General features: G+C 39.4%; 1 protein-coding gene across 7 annotated transcripts in view; it reads right to left on the bottom strand.

Annotated features, from left to right (window-relative positions):
- Positions 1-648: 648 nt before the first annotated feature.
- Positions 649-15,543, bottom strand: part of LOC131240473 (glutathione reductase, cytosolic-like) — a 54,379-nt gene continuing 39,484 nt past the window's right edge. For 3 of the 7 annotated variants that reach the window (XM_058238723.1, XM_058238724.1, XM_058238725.1), the window contains exons 14-18: positions 13,707-13,820; positions 11,179-11,278; positions 4,332-4,385; positions 3,547-3,627; positions 3,276-3,380 (exon numbers count right to left, since the gene is read on the bottom strand). In XM_058238723.1, the coding sequence (XP_058094706.1) occupies positions 3,291-3,380; positions 3,547-3,627; positions 4,332-4,385; positions 11,179-11,278; positions 13,707-13,820 (439 nt within the window). In that variant the 3' untranslated portion in view covers positions 3,276-3,290. The other 4 variants (XM_058238727.1, XM_058238726.1, XM_058238730.1 and 1 more) reach the window with 4 other exon arrangements.

Here is a 15,543-nt window from a genome sequence, read left to right as displayed (position 1 = left end):
CTATTCCAGTCCCCTTGTATGCGGCTGTAGGCTGTCAATGGGTATTGGGGTACTGGGGTCCTACGGTATCCGATGGAGCCATTTTAATGGGTCTGGTCCAATTTTTTGTACCTATCAAGGGTTCTGGTCGGGTCCGGTTGAAATTCGGGTATAGTCATGTTCAAGCCGTGTCCCATCAATTACAACCCGGTTAAAATTAGGTCGGGTCCAACCTCTATATATTAAATATATTAATTATTCCAATAATGTCATAAAGTTTCCTAAGCCTCTGGTAAAAGAGACCATTTACACCACGTGTATCAAAGTGGCACACGTCTATCGGATCTAATCCATCCATCCGAGTAGGCCCAACATGTAAATGCACTTATTTGATCCGAATCCGACTAGAAACCTTGATTTAAACATCTGATGGACACCCAATGGATACCCGAACAGAGTCTGATACCTGAAAGATCTGAACCCAGTTAGCTCGGGGTACAGGTACTATAGGATCCGACCCAAAACCAACCTCCTAACAGCCTCCTTTGTTTAGATTTCACCAACTATTCAAGGGAACGTTTGCCAATCTATCTTCCACATGCTTTAGATCATAGAAGGAAAATGAAACAGCTACAGCACTCTCGAGAATGACAAAGGCTTAAAGAGTGATGGACGCCATTGAAGTCATTGATGGGAGAGATGAATGTCCTATCATTGAATATGAAAGTAATGAGCGCCCACACCCGAAGTTTTTTAGTTCTTAAAGAAAATGCTATTAAAAGAAATTCTATGACAAGTCCCAGGTTGGACAACTGACTTTCAACCAAATTGCTGAAGCAAAGGCTACTTGGGTGGGAGAAGCGATTGAGAGTCATGGAAAGGATGAAACCCTGATTGCATTTCTCCGAGGATAGTTCAAAAACCTAAAAACTCAACTTGATACAATGTCTAGTTGGGTCAGTCGACTCAAAGACTCAATAACATGACCCAGACTCCATATTTAGTTTTTAAATTATGTATTTTTAGTAATAAATATATTTATACTTAGTAGCAAGAATACAACGTTAGACACGAATTGATTACTTCGCAAGCACCCAGCGTGATAGTGAAGACCATTTCTTATTCAGCATAGGTCATGGATTCAAAACTGGCATATCTCCTCTTGTTAATGACAGAGCCTTGACTAGAGGAGTTTCCAGACTCTTAACTCACTGAAAAAGTCAGTTAAGAGTCTTGGCAAGTCTAGACTGCGTCAATATTGCCAACAAATTACCAAAGGGTGATACACAGCATTTATTTCAGAAGTTTATGATAGATTTATCACCTTGGTTCTGAAAAATAATAATAATAATAATAAAGAAAAAAGAAAAATATGGGTTGGAGAACTTGAAGGCTATTAGCTTAATTGAAAGCTCATACAAATGTTGGCAGTGTTTGAAAGAAATTCTTAATATGCCCTTATAGCTCATGAATGTATTAATTCAAGATATGAGACCAGTAAGCCGAATTTGAAAGTTAATGATCAATTGGTATGGAACTGTCCATTACATACTTTTCAAGGATACAATTTCAGGTCCAAATGGAGGTAACAGAATGAAGTTCCTAACACCTCTTTGTATTAGTAAATTGCCCAGGGGATTCTCAAGGGATCTCAAGGTTTGCGCAAATCCACCCTCTTCCCCTTTATCTTCGAAATGGTCAGAGAAGCTCAGTGAAATGTTGAACTGACCCAAGGAAGGGTTAGTAAACTGCTTCCCGGTTGAAGATGGGAACTTTCAAATAACCCATCTTCAATCTACTAATGATACATTACTGTTTTGCAAGGCAGGAAGGCTCAAGTTGATGATCTGTGTAAGATCATTCATCATTTCTGGGTGGTCTCATGGCAAAAAATTAATATTCAAAGAAATAAATTACTCAGCATGTGCCTGTGCCTGTGCCTGTGCCATGAAGAAACAAATGCTTTTGCCCACGGATGACAAAAAGGCAAACTAGCCTCTACAGACCTCAGGGCTCCCTCTTTGCATTAGTAAACCAGCCAAGCATATGTGAGATGTGGTTGTCGGGTAATTGAACCTGATCAAGGCTTGAAATTATTCCAGTTGGAAGCTTCAGCACATGTTCCTTGGAGGTTGCATTATTTCGATCAAGTCTACTTCAGCTAATATTCGGCCATATTACATATCCTTGTTCCATATGCACAACCAACTGGTTAACAACTTGAAAGGAATTCAACAGGAATATCTTTGGCAACAGCTGAAAATTTAAAAAATAAAAATAAAGTTTCATATTATGGATTGAGGTGCGGTGTGTGAGCCAGAGTTGGAAGGGCTCAATATTCAGTCTCTTAAGTTATTGAACATCTCTCCTTTAGGAAAATGGTTACAGAGATTTGAGGCAGAAGAGGTTAGTTTACAGAGGAAAGTCATAACTTGCAATTCCCAGATGCATATAGATGATTGGTTTGCATGACAATCGTCACAGCACGGAGCCTTGGTCTTTAGAAAGTAGTGTTTAGAACGAAATATCTTTCCAAAAGGGAAGTTTTCTTTTTATCTTAGGGGACGGCACTCACGATGGATTTTAGGGTAGAGGCCTCTTAAATTTACCCACCATTGCTTATTTAAGATGGTTGCGGAGGAAGGAGAATACATCACTAAGCGCCTGTCAATCTGTCGTCCAAATGGTTTGGTTCCCATTTTCAAAGGAACCTCTCTAAGGAGGACATTGTAGAATCTGTATATATATATATATATATATATATATATATATATATATATATATATATATATATAGGACAAATAGATGGGTGTGAAACTCACACAAATCTAATTGATTCTCAGTCAAATCATTTTATATATTCATTCAAAGCCAATTCTCCTCTACTATGAATGAATGATCCTATACTTGGGATGAGACATGCTCACAATATACAACTTAAAAGAAAAGACAAATGATCATCCCAAAGAGATGTATCATTGTCTTTGGGATGCAGAATCAATTAATCACTTATTCATGCATTGTCGCTTCACTTAGAAGATGAGGTGAAGCTCTTCGATCTCTGTGGTATTGCTTAGGTAATGCCCTGCATCATAAATTAGTATGTTTTGTCACATTTCGGCACACACTAACATGAAAAGAACTCTTTGGTGGCTTGCTCTCCTAGCCAAACTATGGTCAGGTTCAAGTGAAATATCAAATTGTTACAAGATATAAATCATTCTCCCAGAAGGCAAAATGGCTGATGGTAGAATGAGCAGGGGCTGCTAGAATCTCTGTCAAATTTCTCGTAGAATCCTTCCAAGTGTACCTTAGGGGACCTTTTCTTCTTTGTTTTGACTGAAAGATTTCTCATCACGGTTTTTATATTTATGCTTCTCTTTCAATAAAATCTGGTTACTCTTCGAAAAAAGAAAGGGATATTTATTCAGGTGATCATCATTAAAACACTTACTATTCAGTTAAACAATAGGACCCTGGTTTAATCTACTTGTTACAGATGATATCATGAAAAGTCTAATTTCTCCTTGAATCTAGGATTTTCTGTCCTCTTCACAAATTTGTCACCTGTTTACTAGCTGCAGAGACACGCCTAGTAACAGATCGCATTGTTACAAACTCCTCAGCAGCAGAAGGATGGATGCCCACCTGGTAAAATTACAAATACCTTTCTTAGAAATAACAGAACATACATATCACACCACTTTTCTCTCTCTGCTTTTTTCTTCTTCTTTTTTTATTGGAGCAAGCAACAATAAAATATTTTACTAAAAAGAACTGAAGTTCAGAAATACAAAGATGCCCACACCAAATCTATCAATAGTCCCACATTTAAATGGTGGCAACTAGTAGCTGTAAGCTCACACAGAGGTTGCAGATAACATAATCGCATAGCAGATTAAATGTGGAAATAAGATGTGATGGAAACAAATAAAAAAGAATAATGTGTAAAAGTAGGTGTATTCTCTGTTTCTTTAGTCCTTTTATACCGAAAGAAAACATAATTTGAATAAAAACAGGATTAAGTCATAAGTCTTAAGTTGAGTTTGATAGGGGTTCTATACTTCTCATCAAAGGCAGTACGTGCTGTCATTGTTTGGATATATCAGTTGGGGCAGTGTTGCATAACACCATATGTTCAATTTTCACATGTTCGATCCCAACAGATTTCTAAGGAATGAAGTTCTAGCTCAATCGGTTACCATGTCGTCAGAACCTCATTTTGTGGGGTCAGTGCTACTTTGTTCCCCCACATGAAAAGAAAAGCATCTTATGTATGTTTCTCACGTCTAATACAGGGAAACTTTTAAAAGAAAAAATGAAGAAAGTTTCAAGAGAGAAGTTTGGCTTACCGTGCTGTCAAATTGTGCCTTGGTGGCTCCACACTTTAGTGCAACGGCAATACCCTGTCAACAACACCCAAATAGATATTATAAGACTGTGTGTGTGTCCACACGTGCATGTGTCTGTGTGTATTCAGGAACAGTAGGGCTTGTTTGTTTCACCCATTTCCCTAGTAATGTGAAGTAATTGTGTCATAATTATTGTTTTACCACAGTCAAACCAAACATAGGAATGGCCAGTCAAATGCAGATCAGTCATAATTATTATTTTACCACAATCATAATTATTGCACTTTTTCATATAATGACTATAAAAAATCTCTATCCAAACTGCAACGTCAGTTTATTTTTATGATGATTTGGCATTGAAGTAATGAAAAGTTACCATCATTATGATTTTACCACGGATAAATCAAACAATGTCAAATTTTCATCATTGCAGTCCAATGCAGCTCTTGTTAGGAGATAAAATAATTTTTTATCTGTTGAAAGGTTGATAGTTAAATAAGGCCCATTGGGCCCATTCACATTTTTTACTACTATAAATAAGAATAGAGAGCTAGGATTTCAATATACCCTAAGCATCTCATGTTCTTTTTCTCTCTCCTCTCTCGTGCTCTCTCATTGTTTCTCTTTTCCATCTTTGTTCTCCTTCTTCTCATTATATCTTCTTATAAGCCCTCAAGATTAACACCATGTAGTCGTTTAACATAGTATAAGAGCCTAAGTGCTCCTGAGGTTTCTTCTTCTAGGGTTTTTTCTTCTTCTTCTAGGGTTTCTTCTTCTTCTTTTCTCTTTTCTTCTTTTCCTTTTGCTTTTCTTCTTCTTATTCTTCAATTCTTTCTTCGATTTTTTTTTTTTTTTTTTGAATGACTTGCTAATTTTTGTGTTACCTTAGCTAGGGTTTGCTGAACTTTTTCTATTGAAGAATATTTTTGTAATGCCTTGGCCAGATTTGCCTGTTTTTTTTTTTCCTGTTGAAGGAGATTGTTATATTGGCTTGGCTATGGTCAGCTAATTTTTTCTATTGAAGCAGATTTTTGTGTTGCTTTGGATCAAGTTTGCTGACCTTGTCAATTAGGATAGATTTTTAGGTATTTTTGTGTTACCTTGGCTAGGGTTTGTGGTTCCCTTCTTTTCCTTATTTTTCTAATCTTTCCCAACAAGTGGTGTTTCCCTTCTTTCCCTTTCTAATCTTTGGTGGGTCCTTCCTTCCCTTTCTAATCTTCTTTTCTTTCTTTCATCTTTTCCTTTTTCCTTTCCTACACAACATCAACTTCTTATTAAGTGGTGGTTCTCTTCCTTTCCTGCAAAGCAATACCTTCTTATTAACCTTTTTTTTCCCTTCACCCTTCATTCTTTTTTGAGAGTTGTTATCCCTTTCCTCACTGACTAATTGTGATTCGTAAGAAGGGGTGGCTTGCGGCTAAAATTATTTTTTTAGGGTTTTACATCATGTGTTACTGGATTTGAAGCCTATTTGATATGTAGTTGAAACCCTTGTTGATTTTTATGTTGTCCGGTTCAATATGTTGTTGGAAATTCTTATTCTATTCCTCTTCTTCTTCTTTTTTTGAAGGAAAAAATAAAAAATAAAAATCCGAGGGATTTGTTGTTTTTATTGAATAGTTGGAGATATTGTTGGACCTCCTAGTTGGAGGTACTAGACTGGATTGTCTCTTTTTGTGTGACATGTGCTCACCTCTTCTCCACCACCTCCTTTAACGACTTAGAAGCTTCTTCATTTCATGTGCTCCTTGCCAAGATAAGTGATGTGACCAATATTTATACCGGGTAGTTGACCTGTACCCATTTATGTACCAGACAGTTTGTTTGGGCTTGTTTGGACTGGTGGTTGTCCTAGCATTGGCTAAGACTTATGATTGCATTGGACTTGTTTGCTCTGAGCAATTGCCTCATACTCATTGTTTATATTGGACATTGGCCCATTCTTATCTGTTACGGATAGTTATTTGGACTTACAATTATGTTGGGCAATTGGCCCCACCTTAGTTGAGCTGGATAGTTCACCAGACTTGTTTGTTTATATTGGACAATTAGTCTATTCTTATTTGATCCAGATAGTTGTCCGGACTAATGATTATGTTGGGCAATTGGCCTAACCTTAGTTGAGATGGATAGTTGATCCAAACTCGTTTGTGCCAGATGGTTGTTTCAATGGCTCACATCACTGAAGTTGCAGAAGTGCTTGTTTGCCTAAAGTTATTGGTCATCTCATCGCCTCCACTTTTCATCCGCTCGCTCACCTCTCATCACAACCTACGTTACTTTTTTATTTTTTCTGCCTTTAAGATATTTTATGTGCCTCTCTAAACTCAAGTTCATCTTCTCAGAGCATCGATTTTGGAGAAGAATTTATTTCTTTCTTAGGTTTGATTACGTTAGCCCTTGTTCCAAGTTGGGCCTCATTAGGATGCTCTAGCTTAAGGGAAAGTGTTGAAATGTAGATAGTTGAATAGGGCCCATTGGGCCCAAGTCCATGTAATAAGGCACATGGTTCCTTAGCATATTAAGCTAACAAGGACTAAGAAAAGTGAGATTGGTAGATGCTAATGTTTACAAAAATGAAAAGCATGCACCCCCTTTTGAAAGTAAATAATTTATTGGATTGAAAAGGCCGAAGCCAAAATAATTACAACTCTAACCCAAATAGGAAAATAAGAGCTATCGCCTACTATATTTGCTACAATGGACCAACCCATTATATCCATTTTTGCCCTTAGAAACACCTTCTAAACCCACCCGCATCGATTCCTAAAATATCAAACGTTTCTTTCCTTCCATATGAACCAAATACCCGCCAAACAACCTCCATACAGCCTTCACTCTCTTCCCCATCCCAGCCCCCAGAAAAAGAAATTGACCCTAGCATCACCCACGATACCCCAAATAGCTCAAAAAACATGTCCCAGACTCCCTCTGTGATAGAGCAGTGAAGGAAGAGATGATAGACAGACTCTTCATTTTGAAGACATAAGATGCATGTGTTCAAAATTATCATACTCCTTTTTCATAGATTATCGATCGTGAGCACCTTAGTCCCTCCTGCGAGCCAAACCATTGATGTCACCTTGGTGGGTGCCGCATATCTCCACACAGGCACTGTGTGACTCACCTAATTTCCTGATGAAGACCATTGAGTATGCTATAAAACAATTTCACGGAAAAACGACCTAATTTTTCTTTGGACCACACCAATACATCTCTCTCTCCCACAAAAGGCCTTATACTTTGCAACATCTCCATCAGCCTGACGAATTTTTGTACCTCTTCTTCCAAGAGATTCCTATGACAAGGATGGGCCTAAATAACTTCTCCTAATCATGAACAACATCTTGCCACCAAAATGTTTGCCTCTACCGAAATTCTAGCTAGCCTTGGACACACTTGCCACAATGATCTATCCCTAATCTAAGGACCACCCCAAAATTTGATACTTTTTCCATCCCCTAAGGAGTAACCCATCCCCTCCATGAACTTTGCTCTTAATCTTGACACCGCCTTCCATATATAGCCTATGCCCTATACAAGGACGAAGGTTTAGTCCACCTACCTCCTTCTTGTATCCCATACTTCCTACCCACCACCTCCCTCCAAGGATTACCTTCTTTCACCCCAAATCTCCAATTTTTCCTATAAGTGTCGAATTCATCACCTCCAAATCCCATCCCCCCGTTCCCCCTTCCTCAAATGGTTTGCATGCTGCTCCCATCTGAATGAAATTTATCTTTTTCTTTTGCTCCCCACCATATAAGAAATCCCTTGTCAATTTTTCCATTCTGTTCAAAACTGATATCGGACATTTGAAAAGAAACATATAGTATACTAGAAGATTAGACATTGTTGCCTTTATTAATGTTAACCTCCCTTCGAAAGATAGATGCCTACTCTTCCCTCGAGAAAGCTTTTCTTCAAATCTTTCAATGACTTTATCCCATAATGACTTCATCCGCTTCCGAATATAAAGAGAGGCACAAATAGGAAGTAGGATATGTGCCTTCCGAGCATCCAAATATAACTCCAGAATTCCTCTTTTCTTCCTTTGAGAAACCAACCACCAACAACTTGCTCTTTCTCATGTTCACTTTTAACCATAATACAACCTCAAAGCATATAATAATCTTTTTGAGATTAGCCATCCTAGTTTCATCCGCCTTATAGAATAGGCATCATATCGCTCGATTACTATAAATGGGTGATTTAGAAATCTAACTTGTCCAGCTTAAAGACTTCCCCTAATACCACCGCCTTTATCTATAATCTTGCTCAAGTTCCACAACCACCATAAATGGGTATGGAGATAATGGGTCCCCCTGCCACAAGTCTTTAGATGCCGAGAAAAAGCCTTTTGGAGATCCATTTGCCAACGCCAAGAACTTAGCCGACTTTACATTGAATCCACCTTCTCCAATTCATCCTACATCCCATCCGATCTAGCATGCAATTGAGGAATTTCCGATCCACATGATCATATGCCTTCTCTACATCCAAATTACACACCACCTTTTTATTCTTTTCCTTGAACCAGAAGTCAATGCATTCTTGAACAATAACAGAACTATCTACTATCTGTCCTCCAGCCACAAAGCCCTTTGAGATTTGGAAATCACAATTGCTAGTACCGCCTAAAATCTAAATGCCAAAATTTTTGCAAACACCTTGTATGACCCCTGAGAAGACTAATTGGCATGAAATCCCTCAAACATCCCACACCTTCCTTTTTCAGGATGAGAGCAATGAAAGTCACCCCTAAATTTGCCACAAAGGGCCTTTTATCGAAAAGTCCATTCCTGGGGCCTTGTCACTACCAAACTCCCCTATTGCTGCTTTGATCTCTTCTTCCATAGCCAGTTTTTCTGATGAATCTACCTCCCCTTTGGAAATTCGATCAAGTTGCAAATTATCTAGTCTTGGCCCTTTCCCATCCTTCCCCTATGAGCAAATTCTCCTAGAACTTCACTGTTGTTGCGCCTTTGGAATGCTCTCTACCTTCTCCCCTTCTACCACTATATCTCGCTCGGGCACCTTTGGAATACCCTCTACCTTCTCCCGTTCTACCACTATGCTTCATCCGATATCTCCAACCCCTCCTCTTTTATATCTATCTCCTGTATCTCTCAATAATGCCTCCAACTAGGATTCCCAGATTCAAGTACCTCCTTCCTCCACACATTAACTTTGCCTTTAGAAGCTTAAGCTTTTGGAATAAAACAAAACTCACATAGCCTTGAACTGAAAAGAGAAAAGGGAAAAAAAAAAAAGGCCACCATTCCTTCACTAATTGTTTAAAACCTTCAACCTATAGCCATGCTAATTCGAACTAAAAAGGCTGAGGCCCCCAATTTTCCTCATCTAGCTCTAAAACGACAGAGCAATGGTCGGACACTGGCCTCAGAAACTGTATTTGATGAACCAATGGATATTGGTCAATCCAATCACCAGAGATTAAGAATCGGTCCAGTTTTGATCTCACAACCCTTTCTTGCCCATTGGTCCAACTAAATTTCACCCCACCCATCAGTAAATCAACAATCTCATTTTTTTCTAATATCCAGTTTGAGAATTCCTATATAGTTCGGTTAATACGAACCCATTTGATTTTTCAAATGGACATCTAACTACATCAAAATCGTCACCCACACACCATGGCAATCTCCACCCATCTCGGTTCTTGTCAAGCTCTTTAAACAACATTGAGATAGAGAAATTCCCCTTCCAGCAATCCTTTTAAACCCAAATCTTTGAGTCCCAGGGTCACAATGTTCCTCCCAATGAACCTATCACATCATTCAAGTGACACCCATTCTTTGTTGTTGCCTCCCCTTATAGATTCTACTAACCTGCGATCAATCAATTCCAATTCTTTTTTCTTTTTCCTTTTTTTTTTTTTTTGGTAGCACCCCCCATCTGTGCCTTGAAGCATCTACATAAATTCCTAATCCGTCGTCGCTTATGCTGACAACCCAATCCTCATACAAACCAGCTTATAATTCTCATTGGACACCTTTTCTAGCCATCTTACCCCTTACAGGATTGACAGGGGAAGCCTTCGCATCATAGTTGACAGACTGCCAGTTTTTGTAGCTCCCTCCTTCCCTTGACCGCCTTTTTTTTTTTTGCCCACCCTGAACCTCCAGCATCTTCTGGCGTCCCCTTTCTTCTACGAAGTGAAACAAAGCAATGCGATCATCTTCACTGTCACCAAAGGACACACCCACTAACCGTCCCACGTCCCATTGAATCCTTTATCAATTTCATCCCTTGGGCCATTGACATTTTACTTGACTTCCTTCTTTCTGCATCCCCAAAGTCCTTAGAGCACGACTCCTGACCATGACACAGCCTCTCTGCTTTTCTAGTCAACACTGCCAGTGAAGAACCTCCCAGGACCTCCACTATTCTACCCTGCACCACTGCCGCTGTAAATTCCTCAACCCCATCCCCCTGGAAGCTTTCAACAAGAGATAGTCTGATCCTCGACCCGCCTTGCTTTCTCCACATGATAAATATATATTGCCGTCTTGTTTTGATCTGATTCCTGATAGCTGACTTCCCAGCATTGACTTACAAGCAAACCGAGACCACCTTCAGAAGGGATATCTGCAAAGAGAAAGTGTTCATTCTCCACACTCTTCATTAAAGCCGGTATTGTTTCGTTGCAGGTCCCTCCAGTTGTAGACTTAATATTATAAATGATCAGAATAAACTACTAAAATCTCACTTAAGTATACCACATTCCCAGAACAAGAAAGAGAATTGCAGATAAAACAGTTCGCGTCGAAATAAGCATATTGTACTGGACTGATGACAGTGAATGTCCTAAAAGAACTAGTACCTGCATAATTTCAGGTGCGTCTGGACCACACATGGATGCCCCAAGAACTTTATCAGTCTCAGCGTCAACGACAAGCTTCATAGCTGTTTTTTCTTGCCTTCTGAAAACATAAAAAATCAAGTAGAAAATCAGGACAAGTGCTGATGAAATAGTCAAGAACTCTCCAAGAGAATGACAAACATATTCACGGAATGAAATGCCACTAAAACCAAGCTTTACTGTATATGTTAATATACACACATGCAAATGATCACATAACGCTTGCATGGAAAACATAATTATACACATGCAAATGATCACATAATGCTTGCATGCGCAGGCAGGACCGATGCCCATATTCCAGTACGCACGGCAGCCATCCAAGCCAGTCTCATGATCCTTGCCAAGCAAACAGATGGAGAGCCATGTGACAGTATTGCAAATGCAAACATGTATACATGCACGAGCACAGAAGCTAACATGAAAGATGAACGCATGTACACCCTTGTGTTAGGATAAGCACCTCTGCTAACAGAATGCAATATGCTCACATGGGATGCAACTGGATAGTTATTTAGCCAGTCTTTACATATGTTACAGCTATAACCAGGAATCCCTGGTCATGACCTGCATAGCTTCTTCTGGGACACAGGTTATATAGGGTATCCCTGTATCCACAGTAAGAGAGTTAAAGCCTTCAATGAAAAAGGTAGGTTATCATAGTCCATCTATGCTCTTTCTCCTAACTAACCGGATGGGAAAAATGCAGACCATTTAGGGAAGTTCCATGTGTGATCTTTACAAGGCATACTTGCTGGTTGGGCTCCACGCTTCAACTCGATAATGTAATAGATTGCCCTCTTAGGGGGCACTAGGGCTGTTAATTCATAGGGCATCACATCTCCAAGGCCCTCCAGTACTAGCTGCACTTTCTAAGAAAGCAATCTTGGTATTGGATCTGCTCTCCTGTTAGCATGAACATGAATTAGATCTATTCTTCTTCTTTCCATCATCATCAACATAGCCTTGTCCAGCTTATTGGGATCAGTTGTACTAAACCTGGATGCCAATATTGCCTAAGCCCTACCCTTGGTAAGTGTACAGCCTTCACATCCTTCTCACCACCTCAATCCAGACCCTTCAGCTCTTCAAGCCTTTGTATCTTCCTTTCAGGCTCTTCAACCCACTATTCTTCTTTATCCTTAAACAAGAGAAGCCCCACAAGATTCTTTTATAGTCTTATTTTGTCTTTTTTTTTAGTAGTGAGGGTGGTTTCTTCAAAACCCGATGAATAATATATATATATATATATATATATATATATAGAGAGAGAGAGAGAGAGAGAGAGAGAGGAATGCTCACCTGCGCACCTTCTTATGTGAGCACCCGTGCGCACATTTGCACGTGTCTTAGGACAGAATCTGAATGGTCAACGTGATGCGGCACCCCTTGAAACCTCACAAGCCCACCTTTCAACCCAATACAAAACTCTAGTGGGCCACGGCAAAAGGAAACAGTTTCCTCCCTTGATTTGCATTTCTCTTTGACATGGCCCACTAGAGTTTTGGATCATGCTGGAAATTGGGCCCATAGAGTTTCAAGGGGCATCACGTGGACCGTTCAGATTCCATGCCCATGACATGTGTGCAAAGGTGCTCACGTAAGAAGGTGCGCAAGTGAGCATTCCTCTCTCTCTCTCTCTCTCTCTCTCTCTCTCTCTCTCTCTCTCTCTCTGTGTGTGTGTGTGTGTGTGTGTGTGTTTGTGTGTGTGTGTGTGTGGATAGATAGATATAGAGAGAGAGAGAGAGAGTCATGCTCACCTGTGCACCTTTGCACACATGTCATAGGCCCAAAATCTGAAAGTTCCGTGTGATGTGGCACCCCATGAAACCCCTAGGGCCCAACTTTCAACCTGATCCAAAACTCTAGTGGGCCGTAGCAAAGAGAGGCAAATCAAGGGAGGAAACTATTTCCTTTTGCCATGGCCCACCAAAGTTTTGGATCAAGGCAAAAGTCGGGCCCTAGGGGTTTCATAGGATGCTGCATCACGTGGACCGTTCAGATTTTGGGTTCATATCACACGAGATGAGTTCTCAAAAAGTTCTCACATGTTCTTGTGAGAACTAGTGCGCAGGTGAGCATATATATATATATATATATATATATATATATATATATATCAAAATCTCATGGTGATTTTGATACCTTTTGCAATCCCCTTTTTTTTTCAGACATCCATACCACATTTTTTGAATTGAGACAGTACCTGTGATTATCTCTTTATTGTATCGGTAAGAGGACATCATAAATGTTAGCACACACAAAGACAAGAATGCAAGTGTCTGCACTCTGCACATGCACAGTATAAGGATTGATAGAGGTAAATGGGATCAAAATAGAGTCAAGGTGGCAGGTGTCGGATCTTGGGTAGGACTTAGAAGCAATGACGGGCAATGGCCAACACTATTATTCTAATTGGTAAAGAACAATCACTAAAGGATTTTGAAGCTTATCCAATCATTTCAACATTTCAGATTCACTATGCTTACCCAGAAATGGTGTTCTTCATTGGATTGAAAGTTGAGGTGAAAATCAAAATATCTCCCTTTGCCTGCTCTACAGCTTCTTGTTCACTGACTCCCACTACAGAGAGAGGTGGTATACTACCAAAGAGCAAGTATGAACATTTTGTCACAATCATATTATGAGAGAATAGGAAAACAGAAGATAACACTTGCATGATTAATAAATTCTAATTTTTACTAAAAATGTAAAGGAGTTCAAAGAAAACAAAGGTTCAACTAAACTAATAAAGAGTGTATCAGTCCAACCATACAAGTAATCCATTCTGATGCACCTTCAAACTTCCACCAAATTCTCACTGCCAGATATTTAGATTTTTCAATCAAATGAATCAGAGTTATCAATTTGTTTTCTATAACCTCTAGAACCTTGAGGAATCACCATACAAAATGCAACTTCAGTGGGTAGGGAACTGTTCGACTAGTTGGTAAGCCTAGGGGTGGCAATGCATCAAGTTTGGGCCGGGTCGGGGTCAGCCTGAGCCCAACCCGTTTAATAAACAGGCCAAGAATTTTAGCCCAAAACTGACCTGCAGCCCATTATCCTAGGGCCCAATCTGACCCATTTAAAATTCGTTGAGCTGAAGCCTGACTAGTCCCAACAAATTTAATTGAAATCAAGTCGGACTCAATCGACCTGGCCCAACCCAATGTGACCAAACTCAAGTTTAAGAATGAAATACGGGGCTAAAGGTACGCCCAGCCCAGCCATCATGTGTGTCTCTATACTTATATTCTATTATTTTGTTTGGTTTTGGGCTAGGTGCCTAGGTCAGGTCAGGTCATCTGACCTAACCTATTGACAGCCTATAGGGGCAGGTCGGATAGTGTACAGTTCAATGAAAGTCCAACCCCTTTACCTAAATGGGCCAGTTGACCCACAGGCTTACCGAACCCAATGTCACTCCTAAGTGTGCTCCAAATGATGGTCTGGTTGATATTTGGGCCCATATGGTCCATTCTATTGGACTACTGCATTTATTTAGTAGTTCGTTTTTTTAGCAATGGTCTGTCCCTTTTTTGGCCACTTACTCTTTGGGCCACTTTTAAGGTAGTAAATGATAGCTAAATGAACACAAGTCTGATTTGGAAACCGACTGAGTTGGTTTTCAAACAATTTCCTAAAATCGTGTGATTTTGAAATGAAATGAGCGAGTAATGACTGATTTGTGGAAGGGTTGTACAGTTGTGACAGAAGTTAGGGACATCTTAGTCACTATTATTACTTTATTAAAGACAGTTGGGATAGAAATAGTAGATGGTAGGATCAGCTTAGAGTTTCTTTTGCTTTGGAGAAACCATGCATATACATAAAGACATATGAATGAATGGTAAATAGTGCGTGATGTCTTCCTCTCTTTTTTTTTCCTTCCCTTCATCCCATGTTGGACTAATTTGGGGGTATGATGCTCCTATTGGTAGTTTGATGCAACCAGAGGCTTTAGGTTTGAAGTGACTTAAAACCATAAACTTTGAATAGGTATTGAACATATTGCTTTGATTCATCTATCTTGCATCAATATAACTTCTAAATTTAGAAAGCAAGCACATTCAAATGCTGACATGTAGGTTGTGACATATTTTCATTATTATATCTTTTTTTATGAATATGGGCGAATTATATTGAGATGAAAAAGAAGAAAAAGAGGTACCAATCAAGGTGCAAACAGTCACTCTTAGAAAAAATAAAAAAGGTATAAACAGTTGGTATCAGAAATCATGCTTTGTAGCTTCACTGGGATTGATGACAAGGACCAGTGGCATGGCAACAATTTAACAAGCTGACTTCATAGTCAAATGGACC

This window comes from Magnolia sinica, chromosome 3 (assembly GCF_029962835.1).
Source record: "Magnolia sinica isolate HGM2019 chromosome 3, MsV1, whole genome shotgun sequence".
Classification (NCBI taxonomy): Eukaryota; Viridiplantae; Streptophyta; class Magnoliopsida; order Magnoliales; family Magnoliaceae; genus Magnolia; species Magnolia sinica.
This window is presented reverse-complemented; position numbering and strand designations above follow the sequence as displayed.